The following is a 22710-nucleotide window of genomic DNA, read 5'->3' on the forward strand; positions in this document are numbered from 1 at the left end:
TGCTACTGATATTAAACCCTTTAATCCACTGGGAGTGAAACAATGCTATGGCTTAGTTTGACTTGGTTAGTAGGTTATTTACTAATGACTAAATAGAGCAATCAATTTACATTTACATTTTTAAAAATACAATAATTATTCTGACTGTTTTCAATTAACATGAATTCAAGGACTTGCGTATTCCTATGAGTGGAGCTAGATTTCTAGGGTTGTTAGCTCTTTATCAAATATCAGTATTTAAGGACCACAGAAAATTAGCACTGTTTCACTACAGCAGCATTTTCATCAGATTTTAATACCATCTTCACATCTGCTTATATGGATGAAGAAAGTTTCATATTAGATATTTTCCCATCGCAGCTATATATTTGCTTTATCAGAATAAATACACCTTCCAAATCACTTATTTTGAAACAATCTGAAGTTTTCTCTACTTTCAGACTTCATCACTGCTTAATATGCTTACATTCTAGACTGATAAATCATAGGAAATATAAACAATATAAAACCTTCAGGTAAGCTAATATCAAAATATTTACTGAAAACTTAAGAAGGGCTAGGCCTTGCGGGAACACAAAGGTAAACAAGACCTGGTCCATATTAAAAAACTAAGCCCACTGCATTCCTGTAGAGGTTCCCCAAATCCCACTTCCTTCTCCTTCATTAATCCTTCATTTTTTATGACCATGTAAGTAGGTCCTCCAGGTAAGTGTCAGTCTCCTCTTGTTTGAAGGAAAAGAGCTCATTAAGATACTGCTATCAATTTCTTGGGAGTCCTCTTGTTCTCCTTATTCACAGTCATTCTTCCGTGGGTAAGGTAGCCCTGAGAGTGTGAGTAGATGTGGGGCCACAGTTCCTCACTGCCATAGCTAGTGACCATAAAAACCATCTCACATATCTGATGCTTTCTTTTCTCAAGGTGGCTGAAAGTTCTAAACCGATGGAAAAATTATTCCAAGAAACCACTTTGTCTTTCTATTACCATGTCCAAACGAGACTGACAACAATCTCCAACTGTTGAAAGTCACAGGGGCAGTTTGTAGTGAAAATTGTCTCCAGTGACCTTGTAACTTACAGTAGCCCCTGTGAGAAACTAGGGTGCTTTTCAGTTATTTCACCCCAACCAAAATATTTAAGAAACTTTTGTCAATATGTCCTTCTGTCCCACATCCCTGGCTTGTCCTCTGAGCAGCTGGACCTTTGCAATAAAACAGTTTCCCAAGAATTGATGGCCAAACCTTCTCCAATACTGTTATCCACTTACCCCAATTATCTACCTACCCTGACGAAAAAATTCACTAACCAAGAGAATCCCCAATTGCTTTTGGATGATTGGGAAGGCTTCTAATCATCTAGAACCCTCTCTTAGGTGTCACAAGAAATCCAGCTGCTCAGAAATTCCCAAACAAGCAATTCAGACTCTGAAGTCACCTCCTAAGCTAATAGAAACACAGGATTCTGGAGGTATGGATGAAGATATGGTGCTGCTAATACGTTTAATGTGGCTCCTGGTGCTGCCTCCATGGACTTGCCGTTAGGCCTAAGAAACACTTCCTGTTTGAAACAGGGATGTCAGGGTGTTCTGACTCAGTGTGTCACACCACGTGTCCCTAGAGTTGACATAGCTAATCAGGCAGTCCTGTTTCTTCCTTATTGCCCAGTGAATGCCCCTCCCAAGGCTACACAGGATAGATTAAGAACCTTCCCAGGTAACAAAGGAATGCTCTTTGGTAAAGGAGTAAAGGGTACAAGTAGCTAAAGCACCTGTGCTAGAAACTCAATGTGAGCTCACTCCTCTGGGGGGCTGTCTACTTGACCGAGATGTTGAGTAAGATCTCCCCATAGGGTAAAAGTAACTCAAACAAGAACACGGTGGGATAACCACTCTGTCACGAAGCACATCTTGGCATATTGCTTCTTTAAGAAAAACTCTGGCTGGGTGTGGTGGCTCATGCCTGTAATCCCAGCACTTTGGGAGGCCGAGGCAGGCAGATCACCTGAGGTCAAAGTTCGAGACCAGACTGGCCAACATGGTGAAACCCGGTCTCTACTAAAATACAAAAATTAGCCAGGCGTGGTGGCAGGTGCTCAGAATCCCAGCTACTTGGGAGGCTGAGGCAGGAGAATCGCTTGAACCTGGGAAGCAGAGGTTGCAGCAAGCCAAGGTCACACCACCGCACTCTAGCCTGGGCGACAGGGCAAAATTCTGTCTCAAAAAAAAAAAAAAAAGAAAAAGAAAAACCCTGATCCCATTAACAGGATTCCAAGGTAAAGTCCCTCACACAGTGGCCACCTGAAACATGAAATGAGTTCCTAAACTCACCAATTAGTTTAGTGAAATGCTAATAATAGCTGTTACATTTAACACACTCATACTCCCAGTAAAAGAATGTGTCTATCAACAGAGACAGAATCTAATATTATAATTCTCAGTTACAGACTTCTGAAAACTACATTCTAAGACAAGCTGGCTTCACTTAAGAACACTAATTGAAAGATCAGACGGAATCACAGCATAAATGAAAGGTGTACAGATAGACAATCTGAAAAAGATGAACTATCCTTGTTCTTAGAGAACTGAGGAAAAGCTTGTGAGAGAGAACTGGAGACATGGAAATCTTATCTAAACCTGCCCAGAGTTTAAAATTATTAACACACCAACAACTAATTAATCTTAATGTTTTGTTTTTCTTAGACCAAATGTTTAAAAGCACTCTTGCCTATCACTGAAGCTGAATCCACCCAACACAGCAGCTTTATGTTAAGGTTATTGTGTGTTGTCAAACTATATTCCCAGCTCTATGAGCCCACAGGGCAAGGGAAAGGATTTTCATTTGCAAAACGAGAAGCAAAGGATGAACAGCCTTCTTTGGAATTTGATGGGATTAACTCCTACAATGCCGTCCTCCAGGAGAGATATAGAATATTTGGTCCTTCCCACACACTTTATAAGATCATCTGGTTGCTTAGCATTTCTACGTTGAGACTTTTTTTTAATTATAAAACAAATAAAAATATACAAGTAACTTTTAAAACAGTTCCCCTAATTACCAGAAGAAACATTCTGCACACATTCTCCCCCTATTTCATTGTTTATAATGCCCAGAAAGGTGACCATAAGGCTTATCTCTGGAGTCCGCTCCAACTATAAATGTTAAGTAAGAGTTTGACACTGTAATATTGGTCTGGTTCTTGCCACAGGGGTGGGAACTAGCAGGAGCTGAGATGTTCATCATTTGGTATTCTTACATCACAGGTGAATGGAAAAAGGCAGACAGAAGCAGCTGGCTTTGAGCTATCCATATGGGTGTGCAAATCTATGTGGCACTACCAGTTAATAGCAAGCGAAGAGGCACTTGAGCCAAGTCAAAAATACACTGACCCATGTGGAAGAATGATATAGTATTCAAGTTAAATAGAACAGTGACATCAATCAAAAGCTATAAATAAATCATTTTACACAGCAAAGTTGGGATGATCTATTGTACTGAGTTCACAGTGAAATATGCTTACTCATACAGCTCAGCAAGATTCTGAGTCCTTTTAATTCCATCACGAGCCTTACCTGCAAGCAGGTGAACAGAGTTGAAGCTCTTCTCCAGTTTACCCAGAAGTACAGTGAGAAAACAGTCTGAAGAGAGAGAGGCAACATCTTGGGAGCTTTGATCGTAAACTACAACCTTCTGACTGCAATCAATGTCAACCTGAAATGCAAACATGAGGCTTGTTAGGAAGAAGGTGAGAAAAGTAATCTCAAACTACTGCTTAAGATCTCACGTTTACCAGTGGTGAGGCGAATAATTGCTTCCTGTTTTCAATTAATAATTTGAATAAAAATGAGATGTAGTCAATTTACGAGATAGACACATACAAAACTCTTAAAAACCAAAATGATGCTATTTCTGTGTAGGTGATCTCACGACTCCCTGGTTTTAAATCCTTTATACTATAAAATGGTAAAGTTCATAATAAAGCAAACAATATGCAAAATAAACATAACCCTGGACCTAAACAAACTTTTTTTAAAATGACTTTTACACCTTAACAAAGAAATCAGTTGTTTATTTAAATTAAAACATGAGCTCATTTGTATTTGTGAAGAAAAAAACCAACTTCCTCACCACACAGACAACATTTTAGTATCCCAGGGATAACTTCCCTTGAAGATATCATTAAGTCTTGACCAATGTTACCACATGTGTTATGACACATAAAAAGCACCCCTAATAATTAGTTCCTACTTTGTTTCCAAAGAACTTGAAAAGAATGACTCTCCTTTCAGTAAATTTGCAGATAATATAGAATAGTGTTTAATAAAATAATTTTAGCAAGGCACAAGAAAATATAGCACTTGTCCAAACTAAAGCAAGTTAATCCTTCATAGTTTAGAAATATTATTAAATGTGACAATATGGACAATAAATTATTTTGAGGTACCACAAGGCACCAAAATTTAAAAAGCAACCAAAACTTCCTCAAATTACTTTCTCTACTTAAAGAGGAGGCTTCAATTAAAATTATTCCTCATTCAGTGTGTCCATTTATTTTAAAAAGGCAAAAAGGAAAGCGTTTACCTTATGTTTCGCTGAATGCTGGATGAGCTCTGTAATTAACACTTTGTCCTGTTGCAACCTTCGCTTCATAAGCTTGGAGCAGTTGATATTAATGGCTTCCAAAATGTGGGATGTATTGTATTCCACAAATGGCCGGCTATCAATTAGCAGCACTTTTTCCGTTCCACTTTCCAGCAGAGCCACCAACCTCTCAGTAACAATTTGAGTTCCAGTCATCTCATGGGCCATGACAACAATAAGTCCTCTTTTCCCACCTCCTTCTTTAATTTGCCACAATGATGTAATGGTGGTGTGCTCAAAGGCTCAGCCACTCCATTGTACTAAAAGTGTATGAGGTCAGGCTGGTGGTGACTGGCAAAAGGAGAGTTAAACCCATTTTCAGCAAGAGCCCTCCAAGTGAATGTCTCTTTCTCTTTCCCGTTGATGTGCTCTTGCAAAGGACCCCGTCCACAAAGCAGCCCCTCACATTTGATTCATAAAGAGATGACTGGAATAACCATTCCACAACAAAAGATGCTTTGGGGCAGCCAGCGCATTACATCATTCTTTACCTTTGCTCCCGCGCTCCAACAGCTTTACACTGGACTGAAAGCCTACGCGGAGAGAGAAAGACAGAAAACAAAACGTGAGGTCAAAAAAAGAAGAAAGAGTGTCAGATTAGAGAGAGTGTATGATTCATAATATTTACTCCATTAATCTAATTCCATACTTGATGCACTGCTTCATTTGAACAAACAAATAAAAAGGACAAATTGGTATGGCTTCAGAAAAATGTGCTAGTGATAATTCCATTTTACCTCAAAATGTAAAAACTCAAAGAAAACAAAACAAGACATATCATGAATTATAATCACCTAGGGCTCAGAACTAAATGACCTGTAGTATTGAATTAAAAGGGCTACAAAAAGCTGCTTGAAGTATTATTATTCCAAATAGTTTTCCTATATTTTATTTGCTTATTTATTGAAATCCCACAAAGAATGGCAGCTGAGGACAAAGTTAGCAATCCTGTGTTACCAGGACAAAAAAAAAATATTTTCTGAAATGGCTTGAGAATTCCTGCGATGAATGGGTACGTGTATATGTGTGTATATGTGTGCACATGTGAGCTCACGCAAGTACCAGGGCGCAAACAGCAGCCTTTTAAAATTGCCCTCACGGAGGAGAGAAGATGCAGGAAAACTGGAGTTTCTATAAATTTCAGCTATCTTTTAAGGAAGAGGAAGGACAAAAACAACTGATATGTTTGTCACAGCAGCTGCTGAGCTAGGCCTGTGAAGTGCTGAAGCTCACAGCCATGGCCCTGGCATGTCTCCTTCCGGAGGCCATCTCCCTACCACCAAGTTGCTTAAGGCTCTGTAAGCTTATCCTTCACTTTTTCCTGCTTCATTCTTCAGAGAATCACTAACTCCTAGTCTTAAAAAAATCTCACCCCTTAACCTGGAACTCTAAGTTGGCAACCCAGACATAGAGAGCCCTTAAAGCTGAACCCAGTGCTTCCCTTTCTTGCCAAACTCCTTTAATCAATCACTTTCTAATTAACACTAGTTGAAGTTTTGCGCTTATTGCTTAGACTTCACCTTGACCTTCAATACTCTCGGATTCCTATCTCCCCTGGTCCATCTCTGCTTATATGAAATCCTCTGCTACATAAAACTACATGTCTACTTCTGGCACTGAACTTCTAGAGGGTAAATTTTTTTTTTTTTTTTTTTTTTTTTGAGACAGGGTCTTGCTCTGTCACCCAGGCTGGAGTGCAGTAGCACAGTCTCAGCTCACTGCAACCCCTGCCTCTCAGGCTCAAGTGATTCTCCTGCCTCAGCCTCCCAAGTTGCTGGGACTACAGGCGCGCACCACCACACCCAGCTAATTTTTGTACTTTTTGTAGAGACAGGGTTTCGCCATGTTGCCCAGGCTGGTCTCAAACTCCTGGGCTCAAGCAATACACCTGTCTCAGCCTCCCAAAGTGCTGGGGCTACAGGTATGAGCCACCGCACCCAGCCTAGAGGGTAAATATTTGATTGCAAAAGTTTATTATATTTCTTACTTCTACAGTACTTTGGACATAACATACTCAATATATTATTATAGTAGGTAAATTCTTTCTTGTTCCAAAAACAATTTAAGATTCTAAATAAATATTTGATTAGCTGATTTCAGGTCAGGATGTCAGAGCCTTTAAAAACCTTTAGATCATGTTTCCTAATTTTGTACTTACAAATTAGAAGCTAAAGCATGGAGACAGAAGGTGGAGCATGATATAAAGAGATGTAGCTTTGCCATTTACTTATGCAACCTTGGACAAATCACATAACCTCTCTAAACCACAGTTTCTTCACCTACAAAATGGAGACATTATAGTGGCCTCGTCTCTTCAAATTTGGTCTGAGAACAAAATTATCTAATTTATTGAAAGCTGGTAAATAAAAAAGCAACTATGCATCATAGACAGGAGGAAAAATACCCTACAGATGCCAATGGCAAACAAAGCTGGCTTGCATCTGGCATCTAAAAGACATCACTCACAGATAAAAACAGATGTAATTCCATCCTCCTATAGTACAGCTGCAACCAAACTGTGCCCTTTCTCACAGAGGCTGACACACAGGGAGTTAGAAGGCACCTGAGATACTGTCTCAACCACACCATATTTTACAAACCAGCTCCATTTAATACATTATATTTCCATTTCTTATTTTCCAAGAAACAACTTTCATTAATGTATTATTTTTAGTATAGCTTTATGGTAATGAAGTACAAAAGTCATCTCTATTTTCAACTGAAGGAACTATAAGAGAGAATTTGTCCTAGTTAATCCACTAATAAAACTTCTGCAAAGCGCCTACCAAAGCCATACCACTGAATCAGGTTCTGCCTGCTCAGTGACAGAGTTCATGGCAATGTAAGGTCCTGTATTCAGATTGATTCCCAAACCAGGGCTTCTACTACTAGGTTGCCCTGTTTTCCCTAAGTACTTGTTCCCATAATGGAACTGGACTGGGAAAGAATGATGCCAATTGTCCATGAGGGTACCCAGGTGGCACAGAAAGTGGAAATCCGAGAACAAGAGCAAGTTGATTCCAACAATGGCACTGGGTCTCTGAGTCTGATTGGCTCCTCTCAAAGAGATAAAATCCGGATGGGACAAAGCAGTTATCTGGGTTAGCAGATCAAGGGACAAAAGGAGGGAGAAGTCAGCAAACATGCAAAAGTTGAATTAGAAAGTTCTCATCTTTGCTTCCCCTCAGCCAATTCTCATAAACCCAAAGACAGGTTACAACAAACAGTTCTACAGAGCAGAAAATGTCATTCTTGCCCAGAGAATCAGAGCTTAGTTACAGATACAAAAAGACCCTTTCCCTGACCAAGAAAGGCTCTGGTCAAAGTGACTCTAAGCTGAGGATGTAAGTGAAGCATAGGGGTAAAAGTGAAGTGAGGGTGAAGTTCCATTCTTTCAGTGCTGTACTGAGGCCAGCTGGAGTCCTCCTGGTAGGACTTCATGCCCAAGGTCTAATTCTCTGTAGTGCTAAATGGGTGAGGTGAGAGGCAGAGCCCTGCCAAGGGATCATGGAGGGTAAAGTAACAATGGCCTTAATCTCTTTCATTTACAGTTAGAGAATTTTGGTTAAATCTCCATCACTGGCTATGAGTCTAATTTTAAAAATTTCTCTGTAGTTACTGTTTTGTTTTCAAAATCCTTTGCATTAGGTAAGATTTGAAAGATGACAAGAGAATATTTTGCTTGCAACATCACCAAGCTAATCTTACCCAGAATTTCTATAAGTCAAGGGGAATAAAAATTTTTACAATGAACCACAAAGGCTCAAGTCCATAGAACAAAATCCAGAGCAGACCAGCTTTGCTATTTATCTATTTATTTAGCCAGCTGCTAAAGTTGAAATACTTTCTTTAGATTTTTAAATAGGTAATATATTCATATGGTTCAAAAAAAGTCTAAAAATGTATACATAGTATGAACGTGTACAGTTTGTGTCACTTATACATCAATAAAGGTGTTTAAAATTGCCACGATATTGAAACTTCAGCAAATACATTTAAATCAAAAAAAACTAAATATATTCAAAATCCTTCTTCTACCATTATCCTCCATCTGCCTGGGTCCCAACCCTGCCCTCTAACTGGTAACAACTTTTAGTAGTCTCATCTAATTTATTCCAAAGATTTTTTTTAATTAATATAGAATGAAGCACAAATATACACACTTTTCCTTCTCTTTGTTCAAATGGTTACAAAGTATAGACACTGTCTTGCATCTTGCTTTTTCTTTCACTTAACAGTACTTGAATCTCATTTTTTTCAACATTTAATTAGAAAATGAATCAATCTATGTTTCCATGGGCCTTGCATATATGCATGTCTGGAAATCTAAATAAAACATGTAGAAATTCTTTTTTTTTTTGAGACAAGAGTTTCACTCTTATTGCCCAGGCTGGAGTGCAATGGGGGATCTCGGCTCACCGCAACCTCCACCTCCCAGGTTCAAGCGATTCTCCTGCCTCAGCCTCTCCAGTAGCTGGGATTACAGGCATGCGCCACCACACCCGGCTAATTTTGTATTTCTAGTAGAGATGGGGTTTCTCCATGTTAGTCAGGCTGGTCTCAAACTCCCGACCTCAGGTAATCCACCCGCCTTGGCCTCCCAAAGTGCTGGGATTACAGGTGTGAGCCACTGCATCCGGTGAAATTCTTCAACTTAAAAGATAACTCCAGCTGGGCATAGTAGCTCATAACTGTAATCCAAGCACTTTGGAAGGCCAAGGCAGGAGGATCGCTTGAGTCCAAGAGTTCAAGACCAGCCTGGGCAACACAGCGAGACCCTATCTCTACAAAAAATTAAAAATATATGTATATACACACACACACACACAATTTTCCCCCCTAGAATTACATACTAGAGTACCTAAGAAGCTGACAAGTAACTCATAATAGTGTGCTCAAAAGGTTAGCAAATTAAATGCTGGGGGTCACCACACCTGGCCTGTTTTATGACATACTAGTTAGAGAGTACCCTCTATAACTACTCTGGCTTAAAAGAAAGCTAAAATGTGATGGTGAACATTCATGAAGTTATGGAAATTATATTTTAAAGGATAACCTAAAGTCAGCAAGGCAGTATTTATCAAACTGAAGACTGGTAACCTTAATCAGGGCTACTACACAAAAAACTGCAAAGTATACCAAGTTCAAAATAAAGGTTTTAAAAGACTAGGAATAAAGATAAACTGAGTCAACATCTTAGTATAACAAAATGACTATACAGATCATGGAAGAAAATCAGCAAATCTCCTAAAGAAATACCATTTCTGGTATATTTTTACCTTTCAGCAAATGATTTATGTTTTATATTTTATAATATTTAACACAAGTTGTATAACAACTTTCCCCCTTTAATATACAATTTTGTCTGTGTTTTTATATGTAATTTATTTTTATTTAGATTCCATTTGGTTACTTATGGAAATGTATTTATGACTATAACAGAAATCACTGGAGTTTTATTTCTTGAAATTCACTCTATATCCAACTCTGCACAAATACGGTATATCAATGAAGTATGCTACTGAATAAGTTATGTTTAAGAACTGTAAGTCTAAGACTATTTTTATGTTAAAGTGAACAGGTAGGGCCTGTTTCAACTAAGAGAACAACATAAAGTCTGTATAAAACCAGTATTTGCCATTAATTACTTAAAAGGAAAATGTTTTGTTTCGATTTTTATTACTTGTACACTTCAAAATTTGTGCCTAGCCAGAGAATCCTTTTTTTAAGATTATTTTTACGTGATTATATCAAGGATCTTCTTCTGCTTCCCAGATGATTTTTCTCTTCAACTTCCCAAACGTGATCCTGGGTTCTAGGTCAGTCACACTGACACTGACTATATCCCACTCAGAAAAAAAGTGATAATCGCTCACACACACAATTTTTTTCTTTCTACCCATGGGTTATTTTCTGCTGGCAGCAATAGTTTCATCTGCTACTGCTACTGCTGCCCTAAAACACCCACTCCCAAGGCCTGCATCAAGGCCCACAGCAGGGGATGGGGCTCCAGGAGGAAGCGGGGGGGTCCCACTCAGAGAGGCACAACTCCATTTTAAACATTTTCTTTTACAAAGAGAAATTATCAGGGGAAGGAAAAGGATCCCATAGCTATGGGGTGCTTAACAGGCCTGTTGAGTGAGGAGAGGGATTTAGCTTTATTTGGTTGGGCTAGAGCTCAAGTTCAAATTCTCAGTTTATGGAAAGGATATAATCAGGTGAGAAGTTTACTTTTATTAAACTACAAGCCTGACTTAAATTATTTCCCTCCAATAAAACTGAAGAAACAGGCAACAAGATATACCGAAATGCCTTTCAATAGAGCCTTAAACACAGGCTTTCAATAACAGGAAAACACCAATCAAAAGGGAAAAAAAATAATCATATCTGCAAGCAAACAAGAACTCCTTAGACTTTGACTGCCTCAATGCTACACAGATTAAAGCAACTTTATCTCATAAGCTGTGGGTTAAGAGAAACTTGATAGAAATTCTGAGCTCTGGTATTTGGCAAATATATTCAATTAAAAAAAATAAAAACAAACACAAAAAACCACCCTCACCAAAATCAAGAAAGCTAAAAACTTGGTGCGGCAAACCACCATGGCACGTGTATACCTATGAAACAAACCTGCATGTTCTGCACATGTACCCCAGAACTTAAAAGTATAATTAAAATAAAACAAAGTAAAACTACAAACTTAATGTGCTTTTTAGCTGCCTATTAATGTCTGATCATATTTCCTTACCCAAAAATTGAGGACACATATTCTGACAAGTGATGGCAATAATGAGACTGCTTGAAGCAAAACTATTTAGATGATACTAGACCTGGAGACAGCAGTTATCCGCACCATAGAACCCAGTTGCCTCGCACTGACATACCACACTGTTGAAAGCCGCCCCTCCAATCAGAGGTTCAGGTTGTTTACATACATCTCAAGGACCCACAGATAAAGGCTGGAATAGCAGTCAGCCTTCAAAGACTACCTATAATGCCTGTGCTTTTAGGCACAGGCCAGCCCAGGCAGAGGCCAAATCTGTGAGAAGCCTTCACCAAAGTTTCTGTTCAGGGCAAGGAGCACTCCCCTCCTGGTACTGGCTCAATCAGAGCTCTTGTCTTTTTCTTAGTACTGCTTCCTGTTTATGATCGCCTGTTTCACCCGCTTCCCCTTCCCTGACCCACCTGAGCTCTCCTCCTCCTTCCCCCTCCCAACCTTCCTCTTTCCCTCTGCCACCCATGTATGTATCCTAGACACACTCCTCCTGGCCCACAGGCTCCTTCACCTACCCCTCTACACTTAATGCTTCCTCCAGACACGCTGCCTGAAAACTCAGGACCCTACCTACTGGGAGAGGGGCCAGTGTATGGAGGTGGTCTTGGGAGGGTAGAAATGGAAGGATCCCTGGATGGAGTTACTGGGCAAGAGGAAATATGGCCAGGGATTGGCTTAATCTGAGAATTGAGGAGAAAATGTTTTAGAAGGGTATTTTCAGTAAAGGTAGGCTGGAGGCAGGAGAAGAAAGATTTAGAACAAGCCAAACAGAGGTCAGATGGGGATTAATTCGTGCATCCTGGTTTTCTTGAACATCTGCCAAATCACTATAATTCATCAGGCCTACTGTAACTAATTCAGGCAACTAACAAGTACTTATTTGGCACCTAATATGTGCCAGGCACTGTGAAAATGTAGCAATAAATGAAAAAAGTATTCATTATAATTTATAAGTTATTAATGTACTGCCTGGTTATAAATTAGCAAGGCAAAAATTACTGCCTTTCTGGAGCTTCTAATTTAGTGATGGGGGACACGATCAACAACAGAAACAAAACATTTCCTATGATAGACGCCAATAAGAACTAGGGAGAAAAAACAGAGCAGGGAAGAGCAAAGGGTGTGCGGGGGTGGCTGTTAAATTGTAAACAGAGTAGTCACAGAAGGCCTTACCTTGAGAACATGAGAGAGGAGAGAGGTAAGAGACTGAGCTATGTGGATACCTGGAAGATTGTAGCTTTCTGGGGCCAATGAATATACTAGCCAAGATAATGCTGAATTGGGCAAATACCAATACAAGATGTGGCAGGTGTTCATGCTTTGTTCAGAACTATGGTTATATCTATTGGAAATGATGCATTTCCAGGAAACTGAACTTTTGTTTTTGTTGTTTTTTGAGACAGGGTCTTGCTCTGTCACCCAAGGCTGGAATGCAGTGCTGTGATCTCAGTTTACTGCAACCTTCACCTCCTGGGCTCAAGTGATCCTCCCACTTCAGTCTCCCGAGTAACTGGCACCACAGGCATGTGCCACCACACCTGGCTAATTTTTATTTTTTGTAGAGATGGGGTCTCACTGTGTTGCTTAGTCTGGTCTCAAACTCCTGGGCTCAAACAATTCTCATACACTGGCCTCCAAAAGTGCTGGGATTACAGGCGTGAGCCACTGTGCCCAGCCAAACTTTTTAAATTAATGGATAAAACTGTATTTATCATGTACAACACGATATTCTGAAGTATATATACACTGTGGAATGGTTAATTCTACTAACAAGTGCATTACCACACATAGCCATCATCGTTGTGATGAGAACACTTAACATCCACTCCTTGAATTTTTCAGGAATACTATATATTCTCGTTAACTGTGGTCACCATGCTGTACAATAGATCCTTGAATGTATTTCTCCTAAGTAATTATTTGCTTTCACCAACATCTCCCCAGGCTTCCCCTCCCCACTAAACATCCCAGCCTTTGGTAACCATTCTACTCTCTACTTCCATGAGATCAACTTTTTCAGCTCCCATATATGAGTGAAATTACACAGTATTTGTCTTCCTGTGTCTTGTTTATTTCACTTAACACAATGTCCTCCAGGTTCATCCATGTTGTAGAAAATGACAGGATTTCCTTATTTTTTAAGGCTGAATAGAATTTCATTGTGTACATATATACCACGTTTTCTTTATTCATTCATATTTTGATAGACGCTTAGGTTGATTCCTTATCTTGGCTATTGTAAATAGCACTGCAATAAACATGGGTATGCAAACATCTCATTTTCTTTACTCGGTAGTGGGATTGCTGGATTATATGGTGGTTCTATTTTTAATTTTTTTTGAGGAACCTCCATAGTGTTTTCCATAATGGCTATAAATAGTTCATATTTCCACTAACAGTGTATAAGGGCTTTCCTTTCTCCACATCCTTACCAACACTGATCTTCTGTCTTTTGAAAACAGCCATACTCACATGTATACATATGTAACTAACCTGCACAATGTGCACATGTACCCTAAAACTTAAAGTATAATAAAAAATAAAAAAAGAAAAAAAAAAAAAGAAAAAAGAAAAATGAAAACAGCCATACTACCAGGAGTGGGATACTATCTTACTGTGGTTTTAATTTGCATTTCTCTGATGATGAGTGATGCTGAGCATTTTTTCATAGACCTGTTGGCCATTTGCATGTTTTCTTTGAAAAATGTCAGGTCTTTCACCCATTTTTCAACCAAGTTACTTGCTTTCTTGCCGTTGAGTTGTTGGAGTTCCTGATGTTTTTGAGGTATTAACTATTTATCAAATGTATAGTTTACAAATATTTTCTCCCATTCTGTAGGTTGTCTCTTCACTCTGTTGACTGTTTTCCTTGCAGTGCAGAAGCTTTTAGTTTGACATAATCCCATTTGTCTATTTTTGCTTTTGTTGTCCATGCTTTTGAGGCAGGCAATTGAACTTTTAGCTTCAGTGTGAAAAAACATATATATAAGAAAATTTAGTACAATTTCTTCCTTAAAACTACAAAGAGAGAAACTGTGGTTCCTATACAGTGCATTTCTTGGCAAAGAAATGAAAAGAAATCCTGTAACAAGAAAGATTACTATTAATGTTAATATTATACATTTTTTCCAACCCCACAAGTGTGTTGTATCTACTAAGAGAATCTTAGTTTTACAACATGGAATGTAGTAAAATATCAAAGACACATTAAGCAAGATATATGTGTGAAAAAAGTCTATACAAGAAGGAGGTAGTTTAAAGGATCTTTACATTAAAAATTTTTTAAATGCTTTCAAGGTTCTCTCCTTGTCAGAAGGATCAAATACTTAACACAAGGCCTTTACAAGTTAGATTACTATATTGAAGGGGTTGATAACACTAAAATAAGTTTATAATCTTTATCTATTAATATATGCACCCCCCCTTTAGTCCACACCAGCCCCAGAACAACAAAATTCCAATACATGAAAGATATAGTATACTTTGTTGACAAAGAACTAATTGACTAAAGGTATTAAGACCAGAGTAAACATCTGAACAATTTGGAACACAGTCTAAGGGGAGAGGGGTTATAATTTAATTTTTCCAAAGAGGACTGGAAGGCTCTAGGAGCAAGCAATGGAATGCAACACCAACACCAAACTTCTCACCCACCTGCACTCAAGCTCAAGCTCACAATAGTAATATTCCATAATTTAATCTATTTTAAATCTCTTAGTACTAAAATAAATAAAATTAGAATGCTGAACTACATTCTCCTAAAGATAATTTCAAAATGGCTCACAGAATAAATTCAAAGTGACTTATGGCTGGGCATGGTGACTCATGCCTGTAATCCCAGCACTTTTTCCCAGAATTTTTCCAATGCCAAAAGTGTGTTGTATCTACTAAGAGAATCTTAGTTTTACAATATGGAACGTAGTAAAATATCAAATACATGTTAAGCAAGACACATGCATGAAAAAAGTCTACACAGCAAGGAGGTAGTTTCAAGAATCTCCTTTAAACTACTTTTGGGAGGCCGAGGTGGGTGGATCACTTGAGGTCAGGAGTTCAAGACCAGTCTGGCCAACAGGGCGAAACCCCGTCTCTACTAAAAATACAAAAATTCACCAGATGTGGTGGCATGGGCCTGTAATCCCGGCTACTCGGGAGGCTGAGGCAGGAGAATCGCTTGAACTTGGGAGGTGGACATTGCAGTGAGCCGAGATCACACCACTGCACTCCAACCTGGATGACAGAGTGAGACTCATCTTAAAACAAAACAAAACAAAACAAAGTGACTTACAAGAAAGTGCTTTATCTTTCAGTTAAAATACACATGAAAAAATACTGGAAAAGGCCTAGATGTATAAGAAAGGGACAGACTGGCTTAAGTAACTTATAAATTATGATAAATCCTGCAACATGGTATGCAACATTTAAAAACGATGGTGTAAAAATATACTTATTGACAGCCAAGGATGGTCATGATATGTTGAGAATAAAGTCAAGTCTCAGAACAGCTAGGTAGAATAGAACCTCAAACACCCACAGGCATACAAACACATAGGATGGATATGTATAAAACATAGTAATAGTTTTACTTAGGTAATTAAACGTAATTGTCATACTCTTTTCCATAACCTTGGAAATTATGAAAAATATTAATAAAGGTCATGACATACATTCAGACCCAGGAACTATTACCAGGTCCTGCTGTACTCCTTCTTCTCAGGACCATTATAAAAGTTTGGGTGTGCAAAGGTTAAGAAAATGAGAACTGGGCACAGTGGCTCATGCCTGTAATCCTAGCACTTTGGGAGGCCAAGGCGGGCGGATCACCTGAGGTCAAGAATTCGAGAACTACCTGGCCAACATGGTGAAACCCCATCTCTACTAAAAATTCAAAACTTAGCTGGGCGTGGTGGTGCATGCCTGTAATCCCAGCTACTCGGGAGGCTGAGGCAGCAGAATCGCTTGAACCCGGGAGGCGGAGGTTGCAGTGAGCCGGGATCGCTCCATTGCACTCCAGCCTGGGGGACGAGAGCGAAACTCTGTCTCAAAAAAAAAAAAACAAAGATGAACAAATGTAATGTATGGAAATTAATGTTTACCCTCAAGGTAAAAGCTGAAATGGATTTATAAAGAATTATTTTAAACAGCAATAATGTTTGAGGGGTGGGAGAAGTGAGAAAAATTAAATTTTAAATCACATGTTTATGACTATGAAGCTAGACTTTAAAAATAGGTCAGTTAGGGTATGACTCTTATAATACAGAAGTTTATTTGGCATACAAAGGATTTATACCTAATGTATTTTTTAATTATATTCACTAACACTTGTAAAAGATCATTCAATTTATAAAGTTTCCAAAATAAACCTGTTTAAAGTGTCACAAATGCAACGCAGGATGACTTTCATTGCTCTCACTTGGAAAAGTGCAAATTCCTCTAACAAAGTATATGCAATGGCTTCGTCACTATTCTCAGCTCCTAAGCAGACACGCACAACAAGGTTTGAACACATTCCAGGCGTGGCCTTCAAGCCTGGACCACACCTGCTTCCAAGGCCCTGCGGCTAAAAATAACTCTGGGGCCTCAAAAATGGGACACCAGCCAGGCCCAGGGGTAGCTGCAGGCCCCTTGCTCAGCTCCAACAGCAAAAGCAGGAGCTACAAAAACTCTAAAATCACACAACACTCCACCACAGGCTTCCTTCTTTCAGTCTCTTTGTGCCAGTCACCTACAACCTAGGCCTGCTCAGTTTCTTTGCTCCATGAGGGCAAAACTAACCCTAGGAATTTAGAGACAAGTGAGGTTATTGTTTTTAAAAGATACTGTGGACTAGGACTCAGGAGACCTTGTTCCTAATTTCAACTCATCTACTAAAATGCTAAAATGGCGTATACAGTGTCACTTGACATTCCCCAAGCCTGTGTTTTTCCTACTTGTATAATGAGGAATTCAGTGATCACTAATATCTAAAGATTATTTCACTTAGAACAAAAAGATATTGCTGTAAGTGTGCCTCAGTTCTTAGCAAAGTCTCCTAACAGGGACAGGGCTGACTTATCATTAAGCAGTCATATTATGTTGTGAGAGTTTATACCCTACAACACACAAACTAAAACGGGTAACTCTGGGGTAACTGTTCCAGGTAATTCCTTTGTGACGGGATTTTCAAGGCTTGCTCTGAGCAACTATTTCCACTTCTCTTCCAATCCCACAGTATGCAGGAGACCCCTCTGGGGCTTTTGTTACTCCACCAGGTAAGGAAAAAAGAAAGGGCAGCCAGGTAGCAGAGAAAGATGCAGCAACAGCATCGCTGTTCATTCACTGCAGGATCCTAGGCTGTGCTAATTTAAGTCATTGCATCTGTCCGCACACTTCCCCCTGCTGGGGCCCTGGAAGTTAATGATATCAGGAAGCTGTATCAGGAGCAAAGTACCACAAAGTGACAGGCCAAGACCTAGGCTGAAGAATCACAGCACCACAGGAAAGCAAGGACACTAAAGGCTAGTGGAGTAGCCCCAGACGGGAGTCAGAACATTCTCTGTCCTCATCCCTTGGTTATTTTTTCCACTTTGTCCTTTTCACTGTCTTTTTCTATAATTCGGCTCCATCACATCATCTAACTGTAGTTTCTGTACCCTTCTTTTGTCCTTAGAGGCTTTGCTGTTTCTTCATCCTCATATTCATCTTCATTTCTCTCTTCATGATTATAACCAAGCCTCTTCCTGTCTGATGTTAAGCTCTTATCATAAATCCATTTTCTATTTTTTGAGGAGGAACTGCCAAGTCCCTTGATGTACTGCTATTATAACAAGTAATATTTTCCAGACTGATTTGAGACAGTCACCCATGAATTCAGGTATTTTATCATCTATCAGCCTTTAAAATCTTTGATTTGTTACTCTAAAAAAAAGTTTTATTTTGGAGGAGAAAGGTAAAATTTTTCCAGTTTGGTGTTTCACACATGGTTGGTTATACTAAGTAAAGATCATCAATTCAATATTTTACATTTATATTAGCCCTTAAATACCTCATGTTCCAGATACTAAGTCAGACTTCCACCTAAGCCTCACAGGAAGACACAAATTCTCAGGATTTTCACACTAGATTATTTAGAAAACAAACAAGATCTGAATTATTTTATAATCTAGTGCTCAGATTCTAAAAGCAGAAATAACCTCTGCACATGCAGAAAAAGCTGGCTTCATCAAGAGTCTGCCTGGCACATTAGGACAGACACCTGTGCCAGTGCTCAGCCGCTCAGCCCTGCCCAACCTCCTCCACCAGCCTCGGTGAGCCGTTAGTTCTCCTTACCTCAGCTCCCAGTAACGCTGTTGTCTAATTCTTTAGAAGGGTTTCCCAAACAATCTTAATAGCAAAACAAATAGTAATGGGTTATATCCCATAGAAGAAGATAAATATCAATGAGTCTAAGGGGAAAAAAATATCTTTTTTACAAAACATCTGCTTCTACAAATCAAAGTTTGAGAGAATGGTGTTTCTATTTGCTATTCTTTTTTATTTTTTCTTTTTTAAGAGGTTATTCTGTCATTTTTACATAGTACTATACTTGGCCCTCTATAAATTCTGGGTGTAATGTCAGTTGGGTTCAGGCACACTATCTGCAGCAGCAACAAACACCTTCCTATCAAAGTCTCAATTTCCCATTCTAAAATACCAATATGTCAGTGTTGAAGTTAAATTAGGTTTCTAACCCAATGCAGGGAAAAAGAGAATTGATGGCAAGTCCTTGATATTAATTAGTTGAGTAAATGTTGAAAATGACATTTTGAACAAATATTAAAAGATAACATGCCGGTCAGATGTCCAGCAAGCCAAAGAGAAAGGCTTCCTGAAAAATGTAAATTTCAAAGAGAGTTTTGAAAGAAAACAGGGACATGAACCATCAGAGAGAAGAGAGGAAGATGATTCCAGATGCAGAAAAAGCATGAGCAAAGACAGAGGGATAACAAACTGTATGCAGGCTTTCCTGGCTACAGATTATGTCAGCAAGTAACAAAATAAGTTGGTAGAGTAAAAGGGGCTAGATGGTAAAGAATCCTGGAAGTCTAAAGCCAACTAAGCCACTGTACGCTTTATGAAAATAACATAAGAACATTACTAAGAGAATTTCACTCTGGTAACTCTATTCAGAATGGACTGAGGTGAGAATAGATTTAAGGAGACTGACTGACTAGTCTCCTTACGGTACCATACAGTTTTAGTTGCCTATGGATGCGCTCAGTCTAGAATGGTAACTATAAAACCTGAGAGCCAAGAGACTGTTAATAGTCTAAATCCAAGGCAGTGTGCCTGGCACAAGATATACCCTTATTATATGTCACGGGCACTGAAAGTACCCATGAAAATGGCTATCTAGACTACATGATTGAATTATTCCACCAGAATAATATCTGAAAATATCTCAATGTCTTATTCTGTCCCAGCTTCACATAAGCTAATGTAAAGCAAAATGAGCACTATGTACAGGCTCAAGTTTTACTAATTAGGTCATTGTTTATAAACCAGAATAATTAGACATAATAAAAGGCTGAAATAGGCCGGGCACAGTGGCTCATGCATGTAATCCCAGCACTTTGGGAGGCCGAGGCTGATGGAACACCTGAAGTTAGGAGTTCAAGACCAGCCTGGCCAACATGGTGAAACCCTGTCTCTACAAAAAATACAAAAATTAGCCGGACATGGTGGCACATGCCTGTAATCTTAGCTACTCAGGAAGCTGAGGCAAGAGAATTACTTAAACCTGGGAGGCAGAGGTCGCAGTGAGCCAAGATCGCTGCCATTGCACTCCAGCCTGGGCAACAAGAACGAAACTCCATCTCAAAAAAAAAAATGCCGATGCGGTGGCTCACACCTGTAATCCCAACACTTTGGGAGGCCGAGGTGGGCGGATCACCTGAGGTCAGGAGTTCGAGACCAGCCTGACAAACATGGAGAAACCCCCATCTCTACTAAAAACACAAAAACTAGCCAGGCATGGTGGCGCATTCCTGTAAGCCCAGCTACTCGGGAGGCTGAGGCAGGAGAATTGCTTGAACCCAGGAAGTGGAGGTTGCGGTGGGCCAAGATCACGCCACTGCACTCTATCTAGCCTGGGCAAGAAGAGCAAAACTCCATCTCAAAAAAAACCAGGCTGAAATAAAAGGCTGAAAAATAGGTAGACTCTGAAGGTTGACATTTCTTCAAGGATGACTTTCTTCAATATATTTGTCTGTAATTTCTAAGTTTCCTATTTTATAGATAACTTTCATAACAGAAAACTATATAAATTTTTAATCAGACATAACTCATGTCATGTCATGAGAAAAAGATGTGGAAGTCAAAGTGAAACCTAAATGAATTTTAATACACTATCATGACATTCATCCAACAGTGACTATAGTGTGAGCAAATTTTTTTAAAGTTTTTAAATGTAATTACATAGCCCTATGACAGCAATGCTACAAGGTAAAAGACATTCATATGTATTCTACACAAAGCAATATAACTATATATGATTCAGTACCAGGCAATGTTCCTTTGCCAAATGTAACCTTCAGTATCAAAGAACACATATTCAAAATTAAAATTATAAGCAAAATCATTACAAATACAGTAAGCTTGCTATTGATGAAACTTAATATAAACCAGACCATAGAACTGTCTATTAAGAAACTCAATGGCTAAATGCCAAAATATCTAATTTCACCATCTCATCTAAAACATAGTCCACGGCATAGACCCTAAAAATATGCTCACAAAGCTCCACAGTCTAATTCTCTACTGGACAGATTATGAAATACATTCAAAAGAAACCTATCACCATTTGCTATCAACATATTTAAGTGTCACATAAGCATCACTAAGTATCAGAGACTGAAAGCCCCTCTAAGTAGAACACGATAATAAATGTTCAGTTTTTTCTCTTGCAAATAGTGTTCATTCTTCTAATTCTGGGGTGTGGATCTTAGCTCATCTGTAAAACTCCAGGAAAAAAAATTAAATGAGTTAGTAGAATATATATATATATGTTCATTTATCGAGCACCAACTAGATTCAATTTCCTATAGCACAATTTCCCACTTTTGCCTGATCACAAGAATCACTTAGAAACTTGATAAAAATGCCCAACCAGGCCCACCTCTGGAGATTGATTCGTGGGTCTAGAGTGGAACCTGTGAATTTGCATATTTAACAAATGTCCCAGGAGGTTCAGAGAATCAGGCAGGTTTGAAAACGTGCATCCCCGTGTGCCACCACGCCTGGCTAAAGACATCTGTCCTAAAGACATCTTTGGTCTTTCTCTCAATGTTCACATTTAATCAGTTGTCAAGACCTACTGATTTTCAGTCTCTCTTACCTGGAGGACATAGAGGCATAAAAGCTGGATTTGAGCTGAAAATAATGGTAAGAGGAGAAATGGGAAGTCAGTCATGTCATGTCATTAAAGAAAGTCAGAGACTACTGAAATTTCATAGCCAAAGAAGGACTTCCACTTAGTCTAGTGCATGTCTTCTGGCAAGTTAATAATGTCCCTTTTACAAAATGTTACGTATTTATTCAAAGTCACACTATTCATCAGTGGTGAAAGACAGAAAATAGCTTCTAGGGAGTGTGCTTTCCACAACCCTAGAGAGCTTACCAAACATTCTGCAAATTTTAATAGGCTCCTGAAAAACACAGAACGCAAAATATTTCAAAAGATGAGAAATAATGCACCCTTTTAAACACTTAATGGGTGTGGCTGTGGAGAGTTGCCCTCACCAAAATGCCAGCCTGCCATGAAGTTACAGATGAAATGCCAGGCATGAAATAGAGAACCAAATGGTGAGGCAACAGCCTTGGCAGGACTCTAGTGAAGGGGGAGGAACCCTGGAAGCAAATGCTTGTCAACTTCCTGGGTCACCATGAAAATACAGTAAGACAGTTAAAGTATGTAATAAAATATAAAGCATGTAATAAATGCTCAGGTAATCCTCCCACCTATTGTAAATTCTAACATTTGCTAAAAAGGGAACAACTCAGTACATGATTAAATGGAGGAGCATTTTGGCTAACAGAGTAGCTCTGAACCTTAGTTACATATTAAAATCATCTGGGAGCTCTTAAATATCCAGATGTACCTCAGAATGATAAATCAGAATCTCTGAGGAATGGGCCCAGGCATCAGTATCTTTCACACGAACAAGCAGAGGTGGATCCTTTACCTTCTCCTAAAAAACTGTCACAAGGGACAGGTCACTTGGAAGGCAGTTTAAGAGACAGCAGAGGAGAAATCTGGTGACACATGTAACACTGTGATTAATC

General features: G+C 39.0%; 1 protein-coding gene across 4 annotated transcripts in view; it reads right to left on the reverse strand.

The window, feature by feature from the left end:
• DUSP16 (dual specificity phosphatase 16) overlaps positions 1–22710 on the reverse strand; it is an 88415-nt gene that overhangs the window by 42057 nt on the left and 23648 nt on the right. For all 4 annotated transcript variants that reach the window (XM_034935395.4, XM_055095409.2, XM_055095410.2 and 1 more), the window contains 2 exons: positions 4575–5167; positions 3566–3704 (listed from right to left, as the gene is read on the reverse strand). In XM_034935395.4, the coding sequence (XP_034791286.1) occupies positions 3566–3704; positions 4575–4802 (367 nt within the window). In that variant the 5' untranslated portion in view covers positions 4803–5167. The remainder of the gene's footprint in view (positions 1–3565; positions 3705–4574; positions 5168–22710) is intronic.

This window comes from Pan paniscus, chromosome 10 (genome assembly GCF_029289425.2).
Source record: "Pan paniscus chromosome 10, NHGRI_mPanPan1-v2.0_pri, whole genome shotgun sequence".
Lineage (NCBI taxonomy): Eukaryota > Metazoa > Chordata > Mammalia > Primates > Hominidae > Pan > Pan paniscus.